General features: G+C 30.9%; 1 protein-coding gene and 1 long non-coding RNA gene across 7 annotated transcripts; both read right to left on the reverse strand.

The window, feature by feature from the left end:
* LOC148763297 (uncharacterized) lies at positions 1 to 705 on the reverse strand. Its single transcript, XR_016026024.1, has 2 exons — positions 543 to 705; positions 1 to 338 (listed from the first exon to the last, which is right to left on the reverse strand). It is a non-coding gene; the product is annotated as an uncharacterized LOC148763297 (long non-coding RNA).
* A 1,123-nt stretch (positions 706 to 1,828) lies between these two features.
* On the reverse strand, positions 1,829 to 10,530 carry LOC18602137 (isoprenylcysteine alpha-carbonyl methylesterase ICME). Of its 6 annotated transcripts, none has more exons than XM_088805644.1 (12): positions 10,102 to 10,242; positions 9,471 to 9,575; positions 8,713 to 8,784; positions 6,907 to 6,976; positions 6,715 to 6,795; positions 5,882 to 5,956; positions 5,509 to 5,610; positions 5,286 to 5,423; positions 4,096 to 4,161; positions 3,837 to 3,980; positions 3,281 to 3,371; positions 1,829 to 2,353 (listed from the first exon to the last, which is right to left on the reverse strand). In XM_088805644.1, the coding sequence occupies exons 3-12, from the start codon at positions 8,729 to 8,731 to the stop codon at positions 2,192 to 2,194; spliced, it is 948 nt and encodes a 315-aa protein (XP_088661770.1). In that variant the 5' UTR covers positions 8,732 to 8,784; positions 9,471 to 9,575; positions 10,102 to 10,242; the 3' UTR covers positions 1,829 to 2,191. The 6 variants fall into 6 exon arrangements, 5 of the variants coding, with proteins under 5 accessions (XP_088661770.1, XP_088661769.1, XP_088661767.1 ...); XM_088805643.1 differs by having other exon boundaries at positions 8,713 to 8,789; XR_016025890.1 differs by lacking the exon at positions 9,471 to 9,575 and adding an exon at positions 2,424 to 2,604 and having other exon boundaries at positions 2,214 to 2,353; positions 8,713 to 8,789; positions 10,102 to 10,530.
* Positions 10,531 to 14,462: the final 3,932 nt, after the last annotated feature.

The following is a 14,462-nucleotide window of genomic DNA, read 5'->3' on the forward strand; positions in this document are numbered from 1 at the left end:
TAATTGGAGACATTTTATGCCTGACCTTTATTTCCCAAATTTAAAACCGGGGCCAAATCAATTACACTATTCTTGGATATTTACTCCCAAAATAACAAGTAGAAAGAAAACAGACAAGACATTATTATGGAGCTCAGTTATTATTCTTCATTCTTTCAGCGTGGATGCTTTTATACTTTATTTAGGTTAGGGGCAATCACCCTGGAAAGGAGTATTACACTTCTTTGGGGGCTTTGGGATGCAAGAAGTAAATGGTCTGCCACGGCATGGTACTGCTGCTGGAGGTCTGTTCCCTGTTACAGGGGTTCCACTTCCACTTCCCCCACCACCTTTAGAACCTACAAATGTTATGAGAATATTAAAGAAGATGAAGATGATTTTCATGTTATCCTAAAAGTTCATTTCTGTTGAATTTCGTAATAAATACAAGAATTTTTATAAAAAAAATTAATCTAATGTTTGTTTGTTTCAAGATTAACTTAAATCTAAAACAATTAAGTAATACAGGCGAGAAAATAAAACTAGTGCACTTAGCATCTTACCAATACTTTGAGCAGCAATAGAAGAGGCGGAGAAGAGAAGGGCGGACAAAAGAAGGAAGAGTGTAAGCAAGGCCCTCATGTTTGGAAGTTGAATTAATGTTGTCTTGGCGTGATATTCACCACCTGTTTACCGATATTTATAGTGCATTCATCGGAGAGGGAGGGAGTGGAAGATTTTCTCTAGACTTTATAATATAGTTTCTATTATTAGGAGAAGGGTTGTCCTTTCTGAATGGTATCAAAGAGAAAGCGCAGAGAAGCCCCCCGGACCCAACCATCAATATTGACTAGGAAACACGGATGGATTCACACTTGGCTCGTTGGAGAGCAAGTGCCTGGCATTTTTTTTCTTATACATTTATGATATTCCTACTAAATGCTCCCAAATTTAAAGAAAGAAAGAAAGAAAGAGATACTACCCATGTTTGTATTATTTTAACTGATTATTTTGGGTTATTCGATAGTCCTGTAAAAACAAATGATTGAGACATATTGTGTTGTTAATAAAATTACTTACTTACACCAACAATGATCTTTTCAACCAGCCAGGTTGACTAAGTCAATGACCAAAGTAGTGCCGATGGAAAATTGACGTCGATTTTTCCAAAGTCAAAGTAAAGAAACCCACTGATTGCGGGCACAGAGATTTTCATTTCTTTATCCTTCTAGCCTATTTGTTTTCTGGAATGCTTACAATTTTGATCAAAGGCATTTGAGCCGCCCAAATTTGAACGGAGAAAGGCATTACTTCCACGAGGCAATAATATAATGCCTGACTTGGTTGACTACCCTTGTCCATGCACGCGTCCAAAATTGCCCACTCATGACTTTGTTTGATCCAGCTGGAAGTACTGTCCGAGTATAACTATTTTTAAAGTGTTAAAACAGAAAAATTAAATTTATTTTTTTCACAAACTTATTGCATAAGTGCTGTAGGAGGAATTATTTGACAATATTTTAAATTATTTCTAATCAACAAAAACATTTATTTCATTAAACCAAATTAGAATGAAAATAAGTAAATAAAATAAATAACCAAGAGAAAAATTAAATCAAACAGAATATATATATATATAATTTGTACCTCTAATTTCATGAATTATTGAAAGGTAAAGTAAGAATATAAAAAAAGTTTTATTAAATGGAGATTTATTACTACCTGTTAGGTTCAAAGATTTAGATTTTTATTATTTCATTTAAAAACTAAAAAGGATAAAACAAAATGTTTCATCAAAACTTTGAAACATACATCTCACCCACGTCGCAATCTTGAATCTTACATGCCGTATCCACAAAATTTGATGATCTGATTGCTTATCATATGTATATAGTACAGAATATATGACCCATGCACTAGTTTGGCATTGGACATCCTTAGAACTACCAACTTAGCCTAATTTAAAGGAGCAACGCACTATTATATGGCTGATGCCTCTACTGCAGGAGCTCATGCATTTACTCGCTGGGGTAACACCTATGATTCTAGAAAATTGTTCATCCTCCTATAATATCTAAAAGGACTAAAGCAACCAATGAATGCTAGAAAGAAGATGGTCACACTAGACAACTATAGGTATGTAGAGGAAGAACTGAAGATGCCATAGACATCATCAAGAAATGGACCTCCATGTTGAGAAACAGAAAAAGGACTAGAAGGGGCTGATCTGACGAGCCAAACTTAACAAAATCTCAGGCACAAGGCGTTTTCTTGGAGGTGCCAAAGCATCCTTGGCAAGAGCTTCCTCATCACCAGCATGTATCACAGCAACCAGATGGTCAAATAGATCGTCCTTTCCACCTCTTAAAGGATCCTGCATAGCAGTACTCAACTTTAGTGGAGGATACAAGGGTTTCTCAATGCCATATAAATAAATTTATTACCAATTTAATTGCTCAAGGAACTGGATTGCAGGGAAGCCTTCTTCAATGCCATACCAATGCAGTGGCGAAGAACATTGTTTGGTGAATTGTAACATTTTCTCAGACAATTTCATGAAGCATTGAAACAGTGTATGCTCGATTCACACATTACAACACAATAAAAATTGTGTAACATACTTACCTAGTTCACAAGCCAACCTTCGGGGATTAATCCTTAAACATAGTTAAATTAGAAAATCACAAAAAAAAAAAAAAGAATTCCATGAAAAAGAGTAGTTTGGTTCAATTTGCAACATCCAACAAAAACCAAAAAGCTACACTAAGAAAAATGTTGAAGCCTGGTCATTTGGTAGAAAGATGACCCGATATCAATAGTGAGGACTGCAGTTGTTGTAAAAGGAATCTAAAATGTCAGAATAAGTTTCTATAGTTCATGAAGAGAAGTCAAGACCTTGAAACTTATAACGCACAAAATTCATTCTTCTTTCTCCTTTTTCTTTCCAGAGCAGAACCAAAACATTTTCATAAATTCAAATGAAATGAGTTGTTAATACTATCACAAAGAATAATTTACTTTACTATTTCCAAGTAAAGCTTCATGCAGTTTGAGCTCAACTCTCAAAGATCTTCAGGAAAATAATTAAAATCTTATGTTCAACTTAACCCAAGTTCAACATAGTCAGCCCAGCATATATGTAGATTAAAAGGACCCCACATCAGGCACACTAATGAAGGTGATATGTGAAAGTGATTTTCATTAGTTGCATATCATAAAAGTAGACACTGGATGGCAGACTGCAGTAGGACAAGTAAATTAAACCTTTAATGACAACAAAAAGATAGTACTGATCACTAACCTGTAAAAACAAATCTGTATGAGATTTTCCTTCATATAGGATTAGCTCTGCGTCAGCCCCTACCCCTTTCAGAGCATCTACAAAGTTTATACTGCACAGAAATGTCAATATCAGGAAAGAATGCCTCAATTTTTGAGAAAATTTGCAGTAGTTCATGACTCCATTTCACAACTTTCAAGACTATTTACCTCTACAATCTAGAAATTTAAGTTATAAACTGCGTTTGAAAGGGACGGCAAATTGGGAAACATATACATTACAAGCAGTATGATATCTGTTCTTCATCATCATACCTTCAGTAGAGAGCGCACTATCTAACAGAATTATTCCAATTACAAATCATTATTACATAATACCTCTTATGATTCCAAAATAAAAATATAGTACTGGGACTAAACAAGAGCAGGTACCTACTCATCACCTGGATGTGTAACTTGCCCTTCTTTTAAGAAGTACATGCAGTTTGAAAGTAAACAAAGATATTTACCAATAAACTTCAAGGAGTCAAATCCAATAAGAACTTAGTTGTTAGCATTATGTCAATGGGCATTCAAACCTGGCATCTGATGGTATTGAATAATCTGAAGTTCCATGGAAAAGTTTAATAGGAGGCAGAAGAGAAGCAGCATCTCTACTGCTTGGATCTTTTATTCTAACTTCAGGAGAAAATTGTTCAAAGGACTCTTCCCCTTCCATAATGCTGTAACATCATAACAGAACTTTTGTTGGATAATAGTAAAATTGTACATGGGAAATAAAAGGAAAATCTCAAGCATATATAGATGTTTACCAGAAAAATATTATAGGCTGAATACCTTAAAAAGATGGAACGATAAAGGCCTCGATTGTGGAAATGATCAACCAAATTAAATAAATTGTACCTATACACAAAATTTAAAAGGAAAATAAGCACATATTTATGAACAACTATCAATCTGTCTTTACAACTTAAAGGGAAAATAAGACCATACTATGTACAACTATAAATCAAAAGAAAAAGATTAACTTATGCCCTTAAAAATATAAAGAAAGTCCTTATCGCTTTTAGCAGCCTCACATGCATATTTTTTAGCATTTCAAGGAAGTCCTAACATTCTAGAACTAGTGAAAGAAAATGCTCCTGCAAGCCATGCAAGAGAGGATTGATGGTTTTCAGGTTTAGTTCTTCAGTAGCAAATGCTCAGAGCACAGTATCAAATTAAAAGATTTTCACCAGGTGCTGGTAAGTTGATAATTATCAAAATGAAGGATCAGAGGAAAATTCAATTTTACCTAATTTCAAATGATGCTGTCTTTCTTTCACGAGGCAAAAGTTAGTGCGTGATAACTAAGTTACACTTCTTTCTGACAACCATATTGACAAGTAGCAAGCAAACTGTACGCATTTTTATATAATTGGTTTTGACTTTTTCAATATACATTTTTAGTTTTGTTGCTGAGAAAACAAAATATTTTTGTTTTGTTTTTTACAAGGTTTATTTGGTTTTTTCCATAAAACTATAGTTCTTTTTTTTTTTTTTTTTTTGAGGGGGGTGGTATATAACTATAGTTCTATCAGTTAAAATTTTAGAAATGATGAAATTAAAATTAAATTTCTTTGTGGGGGGGACAATATGTACCAATTACTAAATCGATCATCCCATTTCATAAAATTTTATTATAGATATGATTTGAATAGCTTTAAATACAATAATACAAGAACTTTTATGCCAATAAACTTTAAACTAATTTATTATTTTTCAATATAAAATTAATTAAATAATAATAAATTATTACTATTTAATTATTTTTCTTAACTAGAATTCTTCCAGAAAACAAAACTTAACCTAATGTTTATTGCACCCCCCCCCCCCCCCCCCCCTCCTCTCTCACTTCTAAACCTGGCTCCATCCCTGCTCATAATAAAGATCCTTGCAGATCATTAATCCTGTTGCTGATGCATACTAATTATGACCAAAAAATAGATAAGTGAAAGACTCATGATAAAGAGCACATAAAAGTTTACCCTCCAGATAAACCGAAATAAGCTTTTATCTGAGAGACACTCCAGCTGGTATTCTCTCCTCTAGATTCTCTGATTGCTTGCTCCAAGAGAACACAAGCAGAAACATGTGCACCGGCTGACTGCCCCATTAAATAGATTCTACTCAAAAATAATCATAAAGGAGTCAATTGACATAATATGGAAATGGGAGAGGCGAGCACAAATAAAGGAATCAATCAGTCACCTGTTAGGATCACCTCCATATTCCCCAATGATATTGCAGACGAATGAGATCCCCTGAGATACATCTTTCACCATATCACTAATGGTTCCCTGGGGAAAGTTTCTACATAGAAATATCAAGTAAAGACAATCAGTGATAGAAGAAAACAGACAGGCATCTTGAATATAATAATATTTTATGAAAATACGTGCGTCAGTTAATAACAGGTGAGGGAAATTGCATGTAGCATAGGGACAAAACCTTTCTTTGGGTAGGGCATTCCATAGAATGAAATTATAAGTACTTATTTTGACCCTTAAAATATTCACTAGCAAGTAGCATCATAGACGAACATGAACACAGCACCATGTCACAGCATTAACCGAATTAATACCTGTAATCAACGCATGCTACTATGATATCTCTTTCTGCCAATTGTAGTCCCAGAAGGGAACCCCAAGCCTTGTACCTAAATCAGCAGAAAAGTACAGAGACTTAACATAAGAAAAAAAATGAAAGATGTTATACACTTCAAACATACATTTTTATGGTCAGCCAGAGACGAAAGTTGTCGTTAGTGTTAGACACTGTTTGATCATTCAAGTCCTGTGAGTGAGCAATTTCAGCCCGAAATTTTCTTTAGTTTTATAGATACCTCATATAACAGCATATCTCAATCTATGATTATCTAATTCCTCAGCACAGACCACATGCACTGACAACTAAAAGAATTGACAAACTGATGCAGAACCACCTTTTGAAATATTAGGGAAACCCTACGGCTGTATTTTGTATTTCTTCTTTATGTTAGGATTTACGGGTCATAAGCTACAAAAGCTAGATTGAGTTCACACTCATCCTTCCACACTATAATCTCTATCTTTGTTCCCCTTTCTCCAATGGTTCTCAAGTCCTTCCTTCTTTATTAACAAATAATATACAACTTAGAAATAACAAAACCTCCCTCATACTCAAAGAAACCTATTATTCACTTTCCTCAAACCAGTATCAGACACTTTTAACACCAGAGCTCCGCCCTCTTCTCCAACCAATGCTTGCCATGGCTATGGCAATACTACTTAGCAAAGCTTTGCCATGGCTAAATTTGTATTGTCACTTCCGGATCAGGGTACAATTGCACATTACCAAATTAAATAAAAATGATAAATAAAACAGCGGTGCATTAAAATAAGGATGATACATATGCAGCAATCTCATGTCACTCACCCAATTATCCAGGCTCCACCAGTCACAAACACCACAACTGGCTTTGGGCCATTACGATTTGTTGGTAAGTACAGATCCAATCTGTCAAATCATCATCAAATGAGAAAAAGAAGCATTAATTTATGATACATGACAAGCAAGTTCATACAATATTGGGGAGAATATAACTACCTGTGCCACATATTCACATACCTATTCCTCGGTTGATCTCCATAAACAATACTCCGGTGCACTTGACTTGAGAAAAAATAACAATATGCAACTGCAGAAGATTAAAAATTTATGTTTAACAAATCATACTCTGAAGATATTTGAAAGCGGCCTACGGGGACAGTTTTCCTGGCAAACATGAACTGACATAGCTAAACTTATATTTCTGTTTCCCACCACATAATACTTATTTTTCTCTTTCATTCCACCACATAATTAATCTCTAAACTTCCTAAGTATGAAGGGAACCTAGTGCAGATGTCATTCATTCCTGGGCAAAGAGCTGCACCATCACAATCTTCACAAACTGGACTGCAGCTTTTATCACACACGAGTATGCATCCCCATGAATTCAATTAGTGGGAGAACCAAGACAAGTGGCAGTAGAGCTACAGCCAAGTCAGTGGGGTCACTTGACCCCATTGAAAATTGAAAATGCTTTTAAAAACATATACGACAGTTTAGGAACAATTCTAGAATGTCCCACTGGAAAAGAAATATTGAGGGATCAATATATAGTTTCAAAGAACATAAAAACCATATAATCCTTAATAAAAATTATTTGTATTTCCTTTTCAATAGGATCAATCTAAAACTTTTCCTAAACTATGATACACTTTTTCCAAGTTCTTTCAAGATTCATTGACTTGGCTGTAGCTCCACTACTAATTATTGCTAATTTGTAATTCAATTAGGAATAAGTTTCAACTTTACCACTCTTCTTAAAGATATGGACCAAATTCACCACCCATTTTAATAAATGCAATTTCAACATTATACTTTTAATTTGGTTCAAAAATGATCAAAAGTTAACAAAATATTCCTTCCATTTAATTTAGAGTGATAAATATGGACATTATCTCATTTAATTATTCAAAGTTCACAATTTCATACAACAATTAGATTGCTTCTAAATTTTATTTAAATTGTCTTTCTTTTATTTAGCTAATAGATGGACATTTCAAAGGAAATCAACATTAAAAAAACCAAATTTAGGCAAAGAACCAGTCATTAAAATAATACTCAACAATGTTCAAAGAAAGGCCCTATCGAGTTAGAAAATCTTTCGGCAGATCAGAGATGCATACTGGAATTTTGATATATCATCCTTATGACCATATAAAGTACGAAAGGGCTTATTTGTGAAAGGAACCTAGTTAACCACATAAATTTTTCCATAAAGAAGTATAGCAAATGTTATAAGGCAATTTATATTGAACATTCTCTTTTTGCTGCTTGTATCTTACCTTTGAAAATTATATTATCACTATATATAAAAGTTATGCATAGAAAATTTCATATTATTATATTTTTGCATTGCGAATGATATTATGATATTAGTTTATTGAACCTACTCAAGAAAATTCCTAGCTACGCCAATAAAGACAAGTTGAGTGTTTGTGATCATTTTCTCTAATATCATAACAATTGAACCCTACGTTTGTTCTTTCAAATGCTAAAGGACTATTTATACATTCAATAATGTTAAAAACAGAAAACCATTGTGTAATATGCTACATATATGAGAATTCGTTTCCAAGTTTCCAACACCTTCTTTTCCTTCTCCTTTTTTTTACTTCTTATTATTCTTTTTCTTTTCTTTTCTTTTCTTCTTTTTTTTTTTTTTTTGGCTTCTTAGATGATTTAGAAGAGTCAATCTGTTGCTCAACTTTCACTTTAACCAGAACCTCCTGTATTTTCACATAAAAAGAAAAAGAGAGGAAAATGACTAACAACAGGTATACAAGTTCATGCAGAAGATATAACCAATCAATAATAGAAGAATACCTTGAAGAAAACCAGGCATAAGAAGCAAAGCATAACAAGCAAGGCCAACTAATCTTGAGATCCATCGGTAGCCTACCCTGAATGAAAATTTATGATTAAAACAATATACAAAATAATCAAGTGAAAAGCTATGCAAATAAGTTCAAGGACAATAAAAAATATAACATAAAAGAGGTAAATAATTTAATTATTTCTGTTGTTCATTAATTCTATCTCTGAATAGCAACAAATTGTCAACAAAATAAAGTATGAACGTGCACCAAATAAATTTCACAAGAACCAAGCTCAAAATATGGCAGAAAGGTTCACAATAAAAATAAATTATATTCAGCGTAAATTTTACTCTTTTCTTATTTTGAAATTCAATTTAATTAAAAATAATAAATATAATACAAATTAAGCAAAACAACCTAAATTTGACTCGACTTTTGAATTACACACACATGTATGATGAACTCGAATATGAGTTTGAAACCCAAAACGACCTAAATGCAAAACAACTTGGAACCAAAATGATACAAACCCAGATTGAACACCCACCCCCCCCTCCCCCCACCACACACAAACACTAAATCAAGATTACCTAAACCCCAAATGAGTCCGAAATTTTCGAACCCAAACTGGAGTCACTCAATTGTCACCTCTTAATACGAATCAAACAATATCTGAAAACTTAAGTGGTTAGCTTTTGAAATAATTAATAGTCAATATGGAGCCCATTAACTCTATCCATTTATAAATTGCCAATATCTTTTTACCTTATGGATAGTAATCAACTACCGAGAACCACCTGCTTCAATCCTCTTGACGTGGAATTAATATTCAGGAGACAATGGGATCAAAGTTTGATTTCAACTAAATTTCTGACAATTCAGAAAACAATTAATCATGCCAGTTCTCCCTTTCATGATCAAGAAATCATAGAGAAACTTATTCCATAAAAACATAATCGCAAAATATTACTAAGGCTCCCTTTGTTTTTTGATTTTGCTACATGCATTTTGCTTCCAAAAGTAAAAAGCAAGAAATTCTTTCACATTAAAAGCAAATAATAAGTTTTAAGAATCAAAACATAAAAATGGGACCTTTTTGATAGAACAAAGTAATTTTTTAATGAATTTTTTAGAAAATAAAAACATATTCAAGTATTTCCTAAGCAACCATTCAGAAAAGCCATAATTCTCTTTGCTTCTCTTCTTTCCTTTAACTGTCCCGGCAACCAAACACGGCCTATCGACTAATAGTAAACTAAATAAAAGAAAAGAAAAGAAAAAAAGCACTCGATTCCCATAAAAAGCGCCACTTCCTCCATAATTCAAATGTAAACATCAGACAATTAAAAAAATTGAAATACGCAGATAAAAACGTATACGTATGCATGTATAATACCCGAGATATCGGAGGAGAGTGAAGCTAAGCCGTGTAACCAGATAAGTTTCGGCGGCCGCGTGACCGATTTCTCGGCTAAACGACGGCTGCCGCTCCATCCGAGCAGGCTTCCGGCGGAGCTGCAGCTGGTCGTGGTTGCTGGAGGTCCCAAAGGGGGACCCCAGGAACCTGCAAATCAAGCACCTAACATCCAAATCAAGCGGACTTTCATTTCCGCCACGTGGACGCTGGTGATGCACCGGCGGTGACAATGACGTCATCGCCGGCCCTCCAAAACCTGAAAGCGGATCTGAGACTGCGAGGGGGTGGGATTTCTCTTTTTTTCAAAGCGGGAATCTTTGTCTTTGTTTATTGCCTGCCTCGTTGAATTAGCATTTGCTCTTGTTATTCGTTTGGTTTATATTCTTTTGCGCTTGGGAGTGTGTGTAACGAATACGTATTTCCTACCGGCGAACTTGGCTAACCGTTCATGTTTCGCCACGTGGCTAAACTTATTAGTGGGGTCCACCTTAGAAGACCCTAGGAGGATGGGAACCCATGTTTCACGAACACTCTGGGTTTGCTATATTTTGGCGCGTAAAGTTTGTTCTTAGTCGACGTTTCTTGCTTGTTTTGGAAACCAACAAAAATGAACTACTGGGATAAGGTTGTTTTTCGCACAAATAAGCAAAGGGTACTGGGGCAGCTGCCCCACCCTTCCGTTCTACTACTTTCACGATATGGGTGAGTAAATGGGAATGCTGGATGGTTTGATTTATTTAAAAATTAAATAGATTAAATATTTTTAAAAAATTAATTAAATATAATAAAAATTAAATCAATTAAATATAAAACTAGTTTAATCAATTTAATTTTATATTAATATATTAAAATTTCATCATTTATTTAAAAATTTTATAATATTAAAATATTATATTTGGTAAAACCTTGGTTTACTTTGCATCCACACACAAGTTCTGAGTCTTTATATCAATAAAAGTTAAAACATTTTATATTTTATTAATAATTGAATAATTACTAACAATTATAAACTTTAATATATTTATATTAAACTTTATTGTATAATGAATTTTATTAATAATAATATCTTTAAACATCCATAATATATTAGACATTAATGTATAATATAATATATTTAATATTATTAAATTGTAAACAAAACCAATATTATTTTGTTCTTTATTTATAATATATTATTTATTAATTATTAATTAAATTTATTATTTTGTAAAATATTAATTACTTATTTATAAAAGAATAAGTAATATGTTAATTTTATATAGTATATATCCATATGTATTACTTTATTATGTATATCTGAAATTAATAACTTAACTTATATGTTATAATGTTTTATAGTAAAGTTTCTATAAATAATAACTAAACAATATGTTATAAAAACCAAAAAAATAACTAATAAACTTATTAACTATAATCATATAAATAAAGTTTATTATAAGTTATAATAATGTTTATGCACAAATTAATAATATGTATATATAATATATTACTTTATTATATATATGAAATTAATTACACAACTTATATGTTATAATGTTTTAATTTTTATAAAAAAGTTTGTATAAATAATAACTAATTATAAACAATATGTTATAAAAATTAAGTTATTAAGTGTAATCATATAAATAAAGTATGATATAAGTTATAATAATACTTATGTATAAATTAAATATATGTATATGTATATGTATAATATATTACTTTATTATATATATATATATATATATAATTATTGAGATAACTTACATATTATAATTTTTTATATCAAAGTTTGTGTAAATAATAACTAATTATAAACAATATGTTATAGAAACTAAGGTAATAACTAATAAAATTATTAAGTGTAATCATATAAATAAAACATAATATAGGTTATAGTAATATTTATGTATAAATTAAATATATGTATATAGATATAATATATTTATATAATTATATATATATTCATAACATTTTATATTACGAAATATTACTAAAGTGTAATAATCATAAATTATTAATATGTATAATATTTACTATTATAATGTTAACATATAAATTATATTATTTAAAATATATAACTTGTAATTTCATATTAATACAAATTTATAAATAAAAATATATATAGTTAATATAAAATTGCAACAATTGTGATTTGTATACGTATACATAATAAACTAATATGTTTTAAGAATATTATTAATTAAGTTTACTATTAAATTTTCTTAATATATAAAAAATTTATATATATTAATATATAAAAAATTTAATTTAATTTTTGAGTAGATTGGTTCAAAAAATTTTACAATCGAGAACCCAAAAAAAAGAAAAACCAATTGAATCAAAAAATTTTAGACCAATCAACTCAATAGACTAATTAGACCAAATTATTTTGTCCAAATTACATTTGGTTTTGGTGGATAATTGGTTTAATTTGATTTTGCTCACCCCTAACTACTATTTATATCTAAGCTAAATTATTTCATATACAAATAAAATATACATACATTATATTTTTAAGAGAATAAATTCTTTTATTTTTAGAGTGTGTTTTATCCGATTCAAGTTTTTGTAAGGATAATTGTTCTAAAAGGACTGTAAAGAGAAGTTAAAATAATATTTGACAAAGTTAAAGTGTTGTAAGATATAAAACATTATTTGATAATATTTATTTTTTTATAAATAAAAAAAAACAACTTTCTTAAATAAAATCATAAGTTTTATAAGGCAAGAAATAAAAAAAGTTATATAATTTATATTAATTAAAAACATTTAAATAAATTAAATGAAGAGAAACAAATTGACTCAAATAAAATAGATGAATGTGGAAAATATAAATTTCTTTTATGATTTTAAGAATTATTAAAGGATAAAATGAAACTATAAAAAAATTAAATATTTATTATTACACATTAAGCCTTTTTGATTTATAGTTTCGTTTACTAAAATTGATATCTCGTATACGTTAAAATTTTAAAAATTTTGAAAGCCAAACACCTTTTTTGTCCCTTCTGCAGTGAACGAATTTTTTTATATAAAGTGGGTCAAACCCCCCCTTAAGGACGGAAAAAAAATAAATTATTCCCCAATTGAATGTGATTTCTAATCCGTTGGTGCAAATAATTGTTTCGTGATTTAAATTAAATATTAAAGTAATTTGATCGTGTATCCTATTACTTGCAATAAATAAATGTTCATTATTTTGGTATTTTAATATAATTTCCATTAGTAAGTTGTTTGAGCTTAATTATTAGATTTAATAATTAAGAAAAATTAATATATTTTTTTAATTGTATTTAATAAACAAATTTATTTAAATATAAAAAAAATCTAAGCATGTTTATTCAAAAAGAACATTTGAATGTTAAGAAAAATGAAAGATAAAAAAGATTTATTTATCTTTATTCTATTATATTGCATTGCATAAACTTTGTTTAATTGTAAATGAAAAGTAAAAATCTTTATTTACTAAATTAATTTTGATACACAAGTTTTAAATTGGAAATCAACTTTGTGATTGTCAAGCAGAAAAAGGGCGTGGGGCAGAGGTCAGGAGTCAGAAAGAAGCGTCACAGCTGGTGGTGTGACGTGGAATGGGATGCAAATTGCAAGGAAGCACTCGTCATTTTGTAACAAAGAGGATTGGATTGCAGCGGCTTTCCACCGATCGCAGACACGTGGACTCTCGTAAGGAAACTATTATTCAAATTTTCTAGGGAATCTGCCAGTGGCCGGTTGCCCTGTATAATAAAATTATATTTTTAGGCTCCACTCCATTTGAATTTGAATGCGCTTGGTCTTAAGTGACTCGATTCAAAATATATTATATTATATTATATTTAATAAAATAATATATATTTTTAATTAATTTTTAATATACTTCAAATATTAACCTAATGAATCAGTTGAGGTTAAGATTTACGCGTAACTTTGCTGAGCAGCTAGGCTCACCCGGTTGGATTCACGAGCACCTTTACTTTTTTTGTTTTGTTAAAGTTACATGGGTAGATACCCTCCAAATGGATCTATGATGATAAGATTTGGCTTACGTTTCATCAGGATTTTATATTTGGTAATGATAGGAATCGAAAAAGTTCCTTGTATTTTATAAAACGGGAAATAAGTCGCTCACCTCGTTGTCTTCCCAAGATTCTAAGTTGTTGTACGTTGCTCCCGTTCACTTTGTCTACACCAGTTATTGCTGCCACCACGCAACTCAAACACCCATATGTTCAAGGGTCTCACTTCCAACCATATCAACTATCAACAACCTCCAAAAGGCAAAGACTAAGAATATGAGGTTATTTCCTGAATAAGGTTTCATCACATTTAAGACATCCATGATTACATAACGCGCAATC

Source organism: Theobroma cacao, chromosome 4 (genome assembly GCF_053813885.1).
Source record: "Theobroma cacao isolate CCN51 chromosome 4, ASM5381388v1, whole genome shotgun sequence".
Taxonomy (NCBI): domain Eukaryota; kingdom Viridiplantae; phylum Streptophyta; class Magnoliopsida; order Malvales; family Malvaceae; genus Theobroma; species Theobroma cacao.